This window comes from Macaca mulatta, chromosome 10 (assembly GCF_049350105.2).
Source record: "Macaca mulatta isolate MMU2019108-1 chromosome 10, T2T-MMU8v2.0, whole genome shotgun sequence".
Classification (NCBI taxonomy): Eukaryota; Metazoa; Chordata; class Mammalia; order Primates; family Cercopithecidae; genus Macaca; species Macaca mulatta.
The window spans coordinates 87,960,525-87,974,600 of NC_133415.1; the positions used below are offsets into that span (position 1 = coordinate 87,960,525).

Consider the following 14,076-nt stretch of genomic DNA (forward strand, 5'->3'; position numbering starts at 1 on the left):
CAGAGTGCTGGGATTACAGGCATGCCCAGCCCCATACTTTCTGAGTTCAAATCCTCACTCTGCACTTCCAAGCTGTGTGACCTTGGGCTACTTACTTAACTATTTTTCTGGGCTTTAATTTTTTCTTTTTCTTTTTTTTTTTTTTTGTACAGAGGAAGCAGAGAAGGTTTCATCAGGTTATCCAGGTTAGTCTCAAACTCCTGGGCTCAAGGGATCCTTCTGCCTGGGCCTCCCAAAATGCTGGGATTACAGGCATGAGCCGCCATGCCCAGTTTTTTTGGTGGTTGTTTTGTTTTGTTTGAGACAGGGTCTCTTTCTGTCACCCAGGCTGGGGTGCAGAGGCACAGACATAGCTCACTGTAGCCTTGACCTTTTGACATCCTGGGCTCAAGCCATACTCCTGCCTCAGCGTCCCGAGTAGATAGGATCACAGGTGTGTACCACCATGCCTGGCTAATTAATAAAAAAATTTTTTTGTAGAGATGGAGTCTCATATGTTGCCATGCTGGTTACTGATTTACAGGCATGAGCCACTACACCCAACCAGCTTTATTTTATTTTATTTTATTTTGTCTGTAACATGGAAACAATGAGCATGGTCTGTTTCAGAGAAAGTGATTAAAGGCCTAGCACATAGTATGAATTTTAAGAATGTTTTATAACATATATATTAAACATTCAAGCATGTTGGAGGTATGTGTTCAAAAATGTATTGATGAAGAGTGCTCAAAATAATTTTTGAGACACTGTGGGGGGGGGTTAAATTCACAAACTTTGGCACCAGAGAGAGAGAAAGTTTCAAATTATAGCTTTTGCTGTGTGACCTTAGGTAAGTCACTTAACCTCTCTGAGCCTCAGTTTCTTTATTAGTAAAATGGTGATGCTAGTGAAACCCATTTTATAGGGCTAGCATAAGAATAAATTAAGATTATTTATGTAAAGAGCTGAACACTGTTCCTGGCCTGAAATAAGTGTTACCTATAATAATGGTATCATTGTCTCACTGTTCAATTTTCAGGGCTCTAGGATATGAGAGGGGTGCTTGGGAAATAGCTATTGCTGCTGCCATTTGTCCATGATGGATCTTAACCTGATTAGAAAGGCCTCGATGTGGCTGGCCCCCTGGGATTACAAATCCCAGCACTTTGGAAGGCCCAGGCGGATGGATTACTTGAGGTCAGGAATTCGAGACCAGCCTGGCCAACATGATGAAACCCTATCACTACTAAAAATGCAAAAATTAGCCAGGCGTGGTGGCACCCACCTGTAAATCCCAGCTACTTGGGAGGCTGAGGCAGGAGAATTGCTTGAATCCAGGAGGCGGAGGTTGCACACTGCAGAGATCATACCGTTGCACTCCTGCTTGGGCAACAGAGCAAGACTCCATCTCAAAAAACAAAAAAGAAAGAAAGAAAGAAAAGGAAAGAAAGCCCTTGATGTTATGAGCGCCGTATAAGATAATGTGGGTGAAAGTGGACCCAGACCCTACCCACTTAGATCGAAGGCTCACAGCATTCAATTCCAGATTGGTTCAATCATATGCTCTCTTACCCTCTCTTACCCATCCCAAAGTACCCTTCAAGCCTTCAAGGGAGAAAAAAGTCAAAGCAAAAATATGCACAACCTCGCTAAGAGTCAGATAAATGCAAACTAAAACCAAAGAGAAATGCCATTTTACACCCAACCATCTGATAATGCCAAGAGCTGGCAAGGATGTGAAGTGAGGGAATTCTCATACGCTGCTGGGAATGTAAATTGGCACAACCTTTTTGTAAAACAGTTTGGCAATATCTAGTAAAACTGAAGATGCATATACCTTATTACTCAGAAATTCCACTCTTAAGTTTGCACCTACAAAAACTCCCACATATGCACAAGGACTCGTGTATGAGAATGTTCATACCAGCACTGTTTGTAATAGCAAAAAACTGGAAAAAAACTTAAATGTTCAGCAACAAGAGAATGGATACATAAATAATAATCTATTCCCAAAATTTATTTATTTTTTTTTGAGACAGGGTCTCACTCTGTTGCCCAGACTGGAGTGCAGTGGCATGATTATGGCTCACTGCAGTCTCAACCTCCCGGGCTCAAGCAATCCTCCTACCTCAGCCTCCTGAGTAGCTGGGACCATAGTCACACCCCACCACGCCCAGCTAATTTTATTTTATTTTTGTAGAGATGGGGGTTTCTACAAAACCCCCATCTATGTTGCCCAGGCTGGTCTTGAACTCCTGGGCTCAAGTGATCCACCCACCTTGGCCTCCCAAAGTGCTGGGATTATACCTCCCCAGCTGGAATATTTTAAAGCAGTGAAAATGAATGGTCTACACATAGCCACATGAATGAATCTTATTAATATATTAAGTGAAAAAAGCAAAATGTACAGAGGAATACATACATTTTAATACCATTTATATAAAGCTCAAAATATATGAAATACCACTATCTATTGTTTAGGGATATATACATAAGTAGTGTAAGTATATAGAAATATAAGGAAATGAAAAATATCAAATCTTCATTTTCATTTGAAGTGGTTACTTCAGGGGCTGTGGCAGGGAGAGAGAGATGCAACTGAGGAAGAGTCCATAGGGGGCTTCAACTATATTAGTAATATTGTATTTCTTATGCTGGGTGGTGGGGATAGGTATGTTTGAAATGTAATCCTTTAAGTGTGAAATAACTCTTCAGAAATGAAATATTTCAGGCTGTGCACAATGACTCACGCTTGTAATCCCAGCACTTTGGGAAGCTGAAGTGAGTGGATCACCTGAGGTCAGGAGTTTGAGACCAACCAGGCCAACATGGTGAAACCCCATCTCTACTAAAAATACAAAAATTAGCCAGGTGTGGTGGCAGGTGCCTGCAATGCCAGCAACTCGGGAGGCTGAGGCAGGAGAATCACTTGAATCTGGGAGGCGGAGGCTGCAATGCGCCGAAATCACGCCACTGCACTACAGCCTGGGAGACAGAGCAACACTCCATCTCAAAAAAAAAAAAAGAAAAGAAAAGAAAAACAAAAAAGAAATGTTTCATAATTTTTAATAAAAGTCAAGACAATATAAATTGGTAGTGATTTAAGTCATTCTACTTTTCCTGAGGCCCAGTGCAGGAAAACAAAGTTCCTATCCCTCTTCCAACTAGACTATTTTGATAAGCTGCAAAAAGAAAAGACTTTGATGCTATTTCTTAGCCAGTTTGCAAGAGCTGAAAGGTGAGCATGGAAGCTCTTGCATATATTCAGTTCAGAGAATGGGTGCCTAGTTTACGTCCAGCCTTTGTTCCAGATTTCACTATGACGTCAACTTTCCAGGGAGAAGTATATAAAATAAAAAGTTTAAATCCCCCTCAGTCCTTTACCCAATCCCATTCCCCAGAGGTAATCTCTATTGACAGTACCCCTTCGGACATTTTCCCTATGTATATACAAATACACAAATACACACAGAAAGTTAATTTTGGCCAGGTGCAGTGGCTCCTGCCTATACCAGAGGATCGCTCGAGTGCAGAAGTTCAAGACCAGCCTGGGCAACATAGCGAGACCTTGTCTCTAGTAAAAATCAAAAAAATTAGCTGGGTGTGGTGGCACAGTGGCACGTACCTGTAGTCTCAGCTACTCAGGTGGTTGAGGTGGGAGAATCACTTGAGCCTGGGAGGTCAAGGCTGCAATGAGCTGTGATTGCTTCACTGCACTACAGCCTGGGTGACAGAGCAAGACCGTGTCTCAAAAAAATAATAATTACATATATATATATATATGAGGATGAAATTATATATGTATTATTTGAACAGAAGTGAAATCTTTTCTTTTCTTTTTCAGACAGAATCTTGCTGCATCACCCAGGCTGGAGTGCCATGGTACAACCTCGGCTCTCTGCAACCTCCACCTGCCAGGTTCAAGCGATTCTCATGCCTCAGTCTCCCAAGTAGCTGGGATTACAGGCATGCACCACCATGCCCAGCTAATTTTTGTATTTTTAGTACAAAAATATTAGTATTTTGTATTTTTGTATTCGCCTTGTTGGCCAGGCTGGTCTCAAACTCCTGGCCTCAAGTGATCCACCCACCTCAGCCTCCCAAATTACTGGGATTACAGGCATGAGCCACTACGCCCAATCAGAAGTGAAGTTTTTTAATTAAAAATTTTATTTTATTATTATTTTATTTATTTATTTATTTATTTATTTTTTGAGACAGAGTCTCACTCTGTTACCCAGGCTGGAGTGCAATGGCGTGAACTCGGCTCATGGCGACCTCCATCTCCCAAGCTCAAGGGATTCTCCTGCCTCAGTCTCCCAAATACCTGAGATTACAGGCTCACGCCATCACACCCAGCTAATTTTTTTTGTATTTTTCGTAGAGATGGCGTTTCACCATGTTGGCCAGGCTGATCTTGAGCTCCTGACCTTGTGATCTGCCTGCCTCGGCCTCCCAAACTGCTGGGATTACAGGCGTGAGCCACCATGCCTGACCAAGAAACAGGTTGTTTAGTGGTTCTGTGTGTGGTTGACACATAAATGGTCCTAAACTGTTCAAAATATTCTGCAACTTATTCTTGGACATCTATGTACATCATAACTATCTCATACAGTCATTCACTTTGCTGATATTTATTATGTGATGTGCACTCTTCCAGGGAGACTATTGCACGAGATAAACGTCCTCCTTCCTCATAGAGATTACATTCTGGTGAAACATTCAAACAATAAGCATGTAAATAAATAATATAATTTCATGTAGTACTAAGTAATATGATGAAAATAAAGTGGGGATTGGGCAGGGGAGGGTGTACTTTCTTTTAACTATTACATAGTATTCACAGTATGGATTAACATAGCTTGGGGGAGTGACTTTAAAACTTTTCTACTTGCTTCCTAGAGTAAGGAACACATTTTACACTGCTATCCAGAACTCATCATGGAAACATACACACAAAACCAAAGCACACATGTACAACTGAGCAAATATTTCATGATATAACACTTTCTCTTACTAAGGGTGATGCACTGAACTTTTGTATTCTGTTCTATTTCATTTTTTAAAAATGGTAACCATGACCTGCTAAATTGTTTTCATTGTCCACTAATAAATTATGACCTCAGTTTCAAAAATATTGCTTTAGGTAACCAATCATCTTCTGAGATTTATACAGATTGCTCATAATTCTCTCCTATTTAAAAAAAAATTGTTGCAGTGAACTGCTTTACACTCATTTTATGACTACTTCTGAGACCAAGATCCTTGATTACGTAATTGCTATTTACTTAAAATTCTGGTAAAATGTAGCCATTATACTGGAAAACTAAATTTTAATCTTGGATCTGTCACCACCATGATATATAAACTTTGGGCAAGTCCCTGCACCTCTCTGGACCTCCATTTCCCTATCAGCAACCTGCTGATCCTACACCCAGGAGTGTGTTCTAAGTTAACAGTAGATGCCCCACCCCCTGCATCAGCGTGGGCAGGACTTCTCACCAAGTCCCTCTCCCCCTTTTCCACTCCCTGTTCCTGGTTCCTAGGAAGCAGCCCATGGAGGAGGGAAAAGGCAGGTCTGGGCAGGAGGGCGCAATGAAGGGCGGGGCAGAGGGAGGGTAGGAGGGAGGCCAGCCCCCTAGTAGGAAATGAGACACAGCACGAATAACACTTTATAAGCCCGACACCCTCTTCCTCCTCCCATCTCCTGGCCTTCTTCCATCCTCCTCTGCCTAGACTCCGCCCCTCCCAGACGGTCCTCACTTCTCTTTTCCCTAGACTGCCGCCAGTGGAGCCCCCAGCCTGCCGGAGCGAGGAACCCAGGTCCAGAGCCTCAACTTCAGGATGTTGACAACATTACTGCCGATACTGCTGCTGTCTGACTGGGCCTTTTGTAGTCAAAACGCCTCAGATGGTGAGTCGGGGGCACATCTCCTGCCTCAAGATGGTTCTGGAGAATCTCATTCTATCTGGGTACGTGGCAAGACCACAGGATAGCTTATCTCACAGCATCTGTGTCTGCAGCTGGCTAGATTGCTCTACAGGGCAGGCAGAGTCTTGGGGACTGGTTTGTGTCTCAGAGCCAAGGTGAGTTAGTACATTTAAGCCCCTGAAAAGGGGGAGATGAAAGAGGCTAGGGGAAACAGGATGACTGGAAACCTGAGAAAGAAACCAGCAGAGAGGGTAGGAGAATCAGCCTCAGGGAGAGGGGAGAAAGGGGAACTGAGGGTGATGGTAGATAGGGGTACATCTAGGGGAGACGGGAAGAGGCTCAGATGAGAAGAGAAATGGAGGGAATGGGAAGACACTGGGAAAACTGATGGAAGAACTGAGGGAAGACTGGGGCAGAGAGAGGTGAGGGGAGGCTAGGGAAAATGGAAGAAGACTGGGTGCAGCTGGTGGAACTTGAGAGAAAGAGATGCTGTGCCTAATAGAACTTATGGGCGATCAGGCTGCCTGAAGTGGCCCTGTTTAAGCAGAAAAGGGAGTTATTTCCCTCCCTTATAATTGCACAGGGGCTTCCTTTCCCCTCTCTCACAGTCCCCATAGCTTCAGTCTCCCCCTCAGAGAGGCAGCAAATAATAACCAGTATTCAATGGGTGCTCACTATGGTTAATACTTGGATTGACCCATTTAACTCGCACAAACCCCGAAAGGTGGGTAATATTATTACTATCTTCATTTTATAGAGGAGGAAACTGGGTCACAGAGTAGTTAAGGACCATGGGTTATCCATAAATATACTTATTCACATCTGCAGATACAAAGCACAACTTCTCAAATGCAAACACAGACAGGACCCACTCACACACACAGATTTACAACCCTGGACTCATCCAAATGTGCTCTGGGCATCAACTCTGTGCCAGACTCTTTTCTGCGTGTAGGAAGCAGAGATCACCAGGCATGGTTCCATAGCCTAGAGGAGTCCATTGTAGCCTGTGTGTGTTTGAAGACAGTCAGGTAGAATCTAGTGAGATATTCACTAATATATGGTGGTCTGGGATCACTGAAACAGACGCACTGTGTCTTGTGGGGCATCAGAAAAAAATTTCCAAGGAGAGGGCAACTGAGCTGGGTCTTTTTTTTTTTTTTTTTTTTTGAGATGGAGTCTCAGGCTGTCACCCAGGCTGGAATAGAGTGGCACAATCTCAGCTAACTGCAACCTCCACCTCCCAGGTTCAAGCGATTCTCCTGCCTCAGCCTCCTGAGTAGCTGGGACTACAGGCATATACCACCACGTCTGGCTAATATTTGTACTTTTAGTACAGATGGGATTTCTCCATGTTGGCCAGGCTGGTCTTGAATCCCTGACCTCAAATGATCCACCCGCCTCGGCCTCCCAAAGTGCTGAGATTACAGGCATAAGCCACTGTGCCCAGTCTCTTAGCTGGGTTTTAAATCACGAATAAACTCCGCTAGGCAGAAAAAGGGAGGCAGAGCAATCCTGACATGCTATTCATGTGTCAGCCAAAGGCGGCATGAGGAACCCCAACTAGTTTGATATATAAGCAGTGGGAAGCGGCCAGAAAAGGCAGCAGGGGCCAGGTATCTAGCAGCCTTAAATGCCAGGCTAAAGACTCTGGACTTGATCCTGTGGGGAGGCAGTGTAGCAGAATGGCTAAGAGTACTGGACTTGACTGCCTACATGCAAACCTTGGCTCTGCCGCACTATCTCTGCCTCAGTTTCCCATGTAGACTGGGGTTAATAATAGTAGCTACGAGCCCAGATCGCACCACTGCACTCCAGCCTGGGCGACAGAGCAAGACTCCGTCTCAAAAAAAAAAAAAAAAAAAAATAATAATAATAATAATAATAATAGTAGCTACTGCATTAAGCCATTTGGGAAAGGCACAAAGATAATAATGTATGTAAAGCCCATTGCCCAGGTTATAATAAGCACCTAATGGACATTGGCTATGATTATTTTTGATTAATGAAGGGGAGGGGGTTATGGCACTGGAAGATTTTAAGTAGGAAAAGGACATGATCTCATCCCTGGGTCAGGTGGAGGTCGGAATAGAGAATGGGGAGTTGTAGAAAGGTACTACCCCCGTCCAGATGAGACGGGTGAATCCTGAATCAGGGCAGTGGAAGAGGAGACAGAGAACAGGCGATGGAACTGGGATTTTATTCAGGTCAGGATTTGTTAACCATTTGTTCCGTTGGTTAACAGGAAACGGGGGGAGGGAGAGCCGAGGGTGAAAAAGGAAGCAGAAAGGAGTGTCTCTTCCACTGCAGGCCTCAGTTTCCTCATCTGTAAAACGGAGATAATAATCCCTGTCCTGCCCTCCTGGCAGAGTTACTGTGAGCGTCAAATGGGAGAAGCGGTGGGAGGGCACATTATAGTTTATGAAGGGTCGAGAAGGTGGGCGGCCAGCCTCAAGGTAGGGGGTTATTATCTTCCGCTGCCCGCCGCCCCCTCCCACGCCGGCCCAGGCTGACGCTGACTCTGCCCGCAGGCCTCCAAAGCCTTCATATGCTCCAGATCTCCTACTTCCGTGACCCCTATCACGTGTGGTACCAGGGCAACGCGTCGCTGGGGGGACACCTGACACACGTGCTGGAAGGCCCAGGCACCAACGCCACGATCCTCCAGCTGCAGCCCTTGCAGGAGCCCGAGAGCTGGGCGCGCATGCAGAGTGGCCTGCAGGCCTACCTACTCGAGTTCCACGGCCTCGTGCGCCTGGTGCACCAGGAGCGGACCTTGGCCTGTGAGTGGGCACGCAGCGGGGGCGGGGTCTGGGCGGGGCTGGTGGGGGCGGGGCCTGACTGGTGGAGGCGGGCTGGGGCTTGCAGGGACTGGGCCGCCACTGGAGCTCGGTGGCGCCTGGGCCTTTGAAAATTGCTGGGTGGGGGCTGGAGAGAGGCAGGTGTCCCCGCTAAGAAAGCCCCGACTCGGGCGGTCGGCCTGCTGGCATAACCTCTTGGGGTAGACCCTGTTGGGAGGCCCTCACACCGTGACACCGAAGGTGCCCTGAAAACTCCTCACCCCTCACCTCACAGTCCTCCAACTCCTTTTCTTCATAGATCCCCGTCCTTCTCTTCCCACACCCCCAGCACTTCACTCTCCACCCTCCAGCCACCTCTCCTCATACAAGCTGATGACTTCGCTCTTAGCTCCACTCATGACCCCAACTCCTCCCCCAAAGACCCCAGTTTCTTCTCTCAAAGCCCCACTCCCTCCCCATCACAACCCCAACTCCTCCTTCTCAAAGACCCTAGTTTCTTTTCTCAAAGTACCACTCCGTCCCTCACCCCGATCATAGCCTTTAACTCCTTTCTCTCCTAGTCCCCCACTGCACCCACCTTTTTTTTTTTTCTTTCTGAGACAGAGTCTTGCTCTGTCGTCCAGACTGGAGTGCAGTGGCCCGATCTCGGTTCACTGCAACCTCCGCCTCCCGGGTTCAAGCGATTCTTCTGCCTCAGCCTCCCAAGTAGCTGATATTACAGGTGCTCGCCACCAGGCCCGGCTCTTTTTTTGTATTTTTAGTAGAGAGGGGGTTTCGCCATGTTGGCCAGGCTTGTCTGGAACTCCTGACCTCAGGCGATCCACCGCCCTGGCTTCCCAAAGTGCTGGGATTACAGGTGTGAGTCCCTGCCCCTCGCCGCCCAACCCCCATTTTTTTTTTTCTATCACCAGTTGAACAAGGCCTGACAATTCCCTTTTTTCATCATAGTCCCTGGCCCCTTCTTTCTCAGCCTGTAACAGTCTAACCACAAACCCCTCCTCACAGCCCCAGGCCCTTCTCCCCACAGTTCCCTGACCTATAGACTCCCCTCTCCTCACAGCACTGACTCTCACCTTCCTATGTTCTTTTCCCCTTGCTGGGCCTCCTCCCACACCTGGCACCCTCTCTGCACAGTCCCCTGACCCTGACTCTCTATCCACAGTTCCTCTGACCATCCGCTGCTTCCTGGGCTGTGAGCTGCCTCCCGAGGGCTCTAGAGCCCATGTCTTCTTCGAAGTGGCCGTGAACGGGAGCTCCTTTGTGAGTTTCCGGCCGGAGACAGCCTTGTGGCAGGCAGACACCCAGGTCCCCTCCAAAGTGGTCACCTTCATCTTGCAGCAGCTCAATGCCTACAACCGCACTCGGTATGAACTGCGGGAATTCCTGGAGGACACCTGTGTGCAGTATGTGCAGAAACATATTTCCATGGAAAACATGAAAGGTATGATGGGACTGGGGCCCAGGCCTGCAAGCTGGGGAGAGGGCGGGTTCCAGACAAATGGATGGACCTGAAGAATGGATGCCTAGAGCAACAAGAGGCCCACAGCTGGGGGTTTGGGACAGAACACACTCAACTTAAGTCAGTTGGTAAACGGGTCCCTTTCTCCTGGGGCAGAAATGCTTTGGGGTTTGACTCAAATCATGGACTCCTTGGGGGTCTATTCTTCGGGCTAACTCTCTGCATGTTCTGCAGGGAGCCAAACAAGCCGCTCCTACACTTCGCTGGTCCTGGGCGTCCTGGTGGGCAGTTTCATCATTGCTGGTGTGGCTGTAGGCATCTTCCTGTGCACAGGTGGACGGCGATGTTGATTACTCTCCAGCCCCCTCAGGAGGGGCTGGACTGATGGAGGCTGGCAAGGGAAAGTTTCAGCTCACTGTGAAGCCAGACTCCCCCACTGAAACACCAGAAGGTTTGGAGTGACAGCTCCTTTCTTCTCCCACATCTGCCCACTGAAGATTTGAGGGAGGGGAGATGGAGAGGAGAGGTGGACAAAGTACTTGGTTTGCTAAGAAACTAAGAACCTGTATGCTTTGGTGAATTAGTCTGATAAGTGAATGTTTATCTATCTTTGTGGAAAACAGATAATGGAGTTGGGGCAGGGGGCCTATGGCCCATCCTCCAAAGATAGACAGAATCACCTGAGGCATTCAAAAGCTGTAACCAAATAAACAAATCATCCACAATCAAAATAAAACATTCAATGCTTCCAGGTGTGTCAGACTTGGAATAGGACACTGGTATAATAGGGTAGAAAGAAGTAACACGAAGAAGTGGTAGAAATGTAAAATCCAAGTCATATGGCAGTGATCGATTATTAATCAATTAATAATATTAATAAATATCTTATATTTAAAGCATTGTTATCTCCTCCACTTTGCAAAATTTTTGGAAAAGTAACCTATACCCATTTCTTCTGCTTCCTTATTTCTCACTCATTTTTTTTTTTTTTTTTTTGAGACAGAGTCTTGCTCTGTTGCCCAGGCTGGAGTGCAACAGCGTGATCTCAGCTCACTGGAACCTCTGCCTCCCAGATTCAAGTAATTCTCCTGCCTCAGCCTTCCAAGCAGCTGGGATTACAGATGCATGCCACCACACCCAGCTTATTTTTGTATTTTTAATAGAGATGGGGTTTCACCATGTTGGCTAGGCTGGTCTTGAACTCCTGACCTCGTGATCCGCCCACTTCAGCCTCCCACCATGCTAGGATTAGATGTGAGCCACCGTGCCTGGCCTTCACACTCATTCTTAGACCCACTGCAATCTGACTTCTCTATAGACTGCTCTAAGATCACTAGTAACCTCTAATTGTCAAACCATCACCCCATATGGTATCTGCAAATTTGCAGACTAGAACTCTCTTTTTACCTTAACTTCTGAGATACCATACTTCAATTTTTAAAAACTGTTCTGTCTACTTTTTTTCAATCCCGTTGACTATGTCATCTTACTTGATTCACCCTGGAAATGTTGGCTTCCTTAGAATTCCATTTTTTTCCTTTTGTTCCTGTTTGAACTATACCCTTTCTAGGTGACCTACTGACCTTCATGGCTTCAAATACTATCTACCTGTGGTTTCCATGGAAAAGCAATATAATTTTATCTTTAAGAGCATGTGTTTTGTTGGCCAGGCGCGGTGGCTCACGCCTATGAGGTCAGGAGTTCAAGACAAGCCTGACCAACACAGTGAAATCCTATCTCTACTAAAAACACAAAAATTAGCTGAGTGTGGTGGCACATGCCCCGTAATCCCAGCTACTTGGGAGGCTGAGGCAGGAGAATCACTTGAACCCGAGAGGCAGAGGTTGCAGTGAGCCCAGATAACACCACTGCACTGCAACCTGGGCAAGAGAGCAAGATTCTTTTTTTCTTTTCTGAAAAAAAAAAAAGAGTATGTGTTTTGTCATCAGACTTAAGTTTTACTTCTTTGAGCCAGAAATTTAACCTCTTCTAGTCTCAGTTTTTTTGTTCCCAAATGGTATTAATAAAATATGCCAAAGGGTACAAGAAAAACAATACCTAATTCATACAGGCGTGAAGAGTATTAAATAAAAGTATATATGTAAAATAATATGCCAAGCGCAAGCCGGACATGGTGGCTCACACCTGCAATCCCAGCACTTTGGGAGGCCGAGGCGGGCGGATCACGAAGTCAGGAGATCAAGACCATCCTGACTAACACGGTGAAACCCTGTCTCTACTAAACAAAATACAAAAAATTAGCCTGGCATGGTGGCGGGCAGCTGTAGTCCCAGCTCGTCAGAAGGCTGAGGCAGGAGAATGGCGAGAACGCGGGAGGCGGAGCTTGCAGTGAGCCGAGATCGCGCCACTGCACTCCAGCCTGGGCGACAGAGCAAGGCTCTGTCTCAAAAAAAAAAAAAAAAAAAAAAAGCCAAACACAGTGACTAGCTCACACCTGTAATCCCAACACTTTGGGAGGCGGAGGCAGGAGGATTGCTTGAGCTCAGGAGTTTGAGACCAGCCTAGGCAATATAATGAGACCCTGTCTCTATAAAAAAGTAGAAAAAATTAGCTGGGCGTGGTGGTGTGGGCCTGTAGTTGCAGTTACTCAAGAGGCTGAGGTAAGAGGATTGCTTGAGCCCAGGAGGTTGAGGCTGCATTGAGCCATGATCGTGCCACCACACTCCAGCCTGGCAACAGACCCAGAAAAAAAAAAAAAAAAAAGATAGTATATGTATAGTCAGTAAATACAGCAGTGGCTTCTGATCTCCAGACCTCTCATTTGCATTGATTCTTTAAAGTCATCTCTACCTTAATGCTCTGTAGACATTTCAGAATCAACATGTTCAAAATCAAATTTATTATCTTTCTCCCCAAATCTGCTCTCTCTACTTCTGATGTTTACTGTTCATTAATGGATAACAGAATAACCATCAAATCATGTAAGTGGAGAGACCTCACTGTTAACCTTTATTTACTCCCTCTTATTTGTCCCCACCTACCAAATACAGTATGTATAAAACACATTCACTCATTTCTACCCCATTACCTTTGTTCAAGATATCATAATTCCTCTCTTTCTTTGTGGTAAACATGAAGGTGTACCATTCAGTTCTACCTCCAAAGAAAGACTTCCTGTTGGCCAGGCACGGTGGTTCATACCTGTAATCCCAGCACTTTGGGAGGCCGAGGTGGGGGCATCACCTGAGGTCAGGAGTTGGAGACCAGCCTGGCCAACATGGCGAAACCCTGTCTCTACTAAAAATACAAAAATTAGCTGGGCGTGGTAGTGCACACCTGTAATCCCAGCAACTAGCAGGGGCTGAGGCAGGAGAATAGCTTGAACCCGAGAGGTGGAGGTTGCAATGAGCTGAGATCTCGCCACTGCATTCCAGCCTGGGCAACAAGAGTGAAACACCATCTCAAATAAATAAATAAATAAATAAATAAGAAAAAAAAGACTTGCTGTTCAGCTCTAGGGGGAATAGCTAGCAGACAACTTCCGCCTACTTCAGTTCTTTCAATGTCTGCCTCAGCTGTAGAGGACAGTCCTACACAAGATTATGTCCATCCCAGAGCTGCCCTCACTCGGTACCTGAGCAAGGCAGGGGTATAAAGGTTTGATCATTTTGGCCAACTGCAGGACAGCTCTGAGAATAGGTTGGCTTGACAAGGGCTGGCCAGGGCTGGAAATATTCACTCCAGAGCTCCCTGCCTGGGAGGCTGAGTCTTTGTCAGATCTGCATTGCAGTTTGACTTCTCTCTTAGCTCAGCCCTGCTTCTTCCTCCCGGTAAGCATCTTGCACCTCAAACTCTGTCTCAGCCTCTGCTTCCAGATAACCCAACTTGTGTGTGTGTCTCTCTCTTTCTTTCAAAATTGAGAAATGTTCTCAATCTTTTGTCTG

The 14,076-nt window shown here is 46.1% G+C and overlaps 1 protein-coding gene and 1 long non-coding RNA gene across 5 annotated transcripts in view; one reads left to right on the forward strand and one right to left on the reverse strand.

Moving 5' to 3' along the window:
* The window catches only part of LOC107000422 (uncharacterized), an 86,733-nt gene that overhangs the window by 15,312 nt on the left and 57,345 nt on the right, over positions 1 to 14,076 (reverse strand). The window lies entirely within an intron of this gene.
* The window catches only part of PROCR (protein C receptor), a 46,661-nt gene continuing 38,041 nt past the window's right edge, over positions 5,457 to 14,076 (forward strand). For 2 of the 4 annotated variants that reach the window (XR_013399871.1, XM_028828348.2), the window contains exons 1-3: positions 5,621 to 5,893; positions 8,443 to 8,694; positions 9,875 to 10,153. Coding sequence is in view for 3 of the 4 variants with exons in the window: in XM_028828348.2 (XP_028684181.1) it covers positions 5,824 to 5,893; positions 8,443 to 8,694; positions 9,875 to 10,153 (601 nt within the window). In the remaining variant the exon portion in view is untranslated. Of the gene's footprint in view, positions 5,552 to 5,620; positions 5,894 to 8,442; positions 8,695 to 9,874; positions 10,154 to 10,405; positions 10,908 to 14,076 lie in introns of those variants that run through there. The other 2 variants (XM_015149144.3, XM_077951779.1) reach the window with 2 other exon arrangements.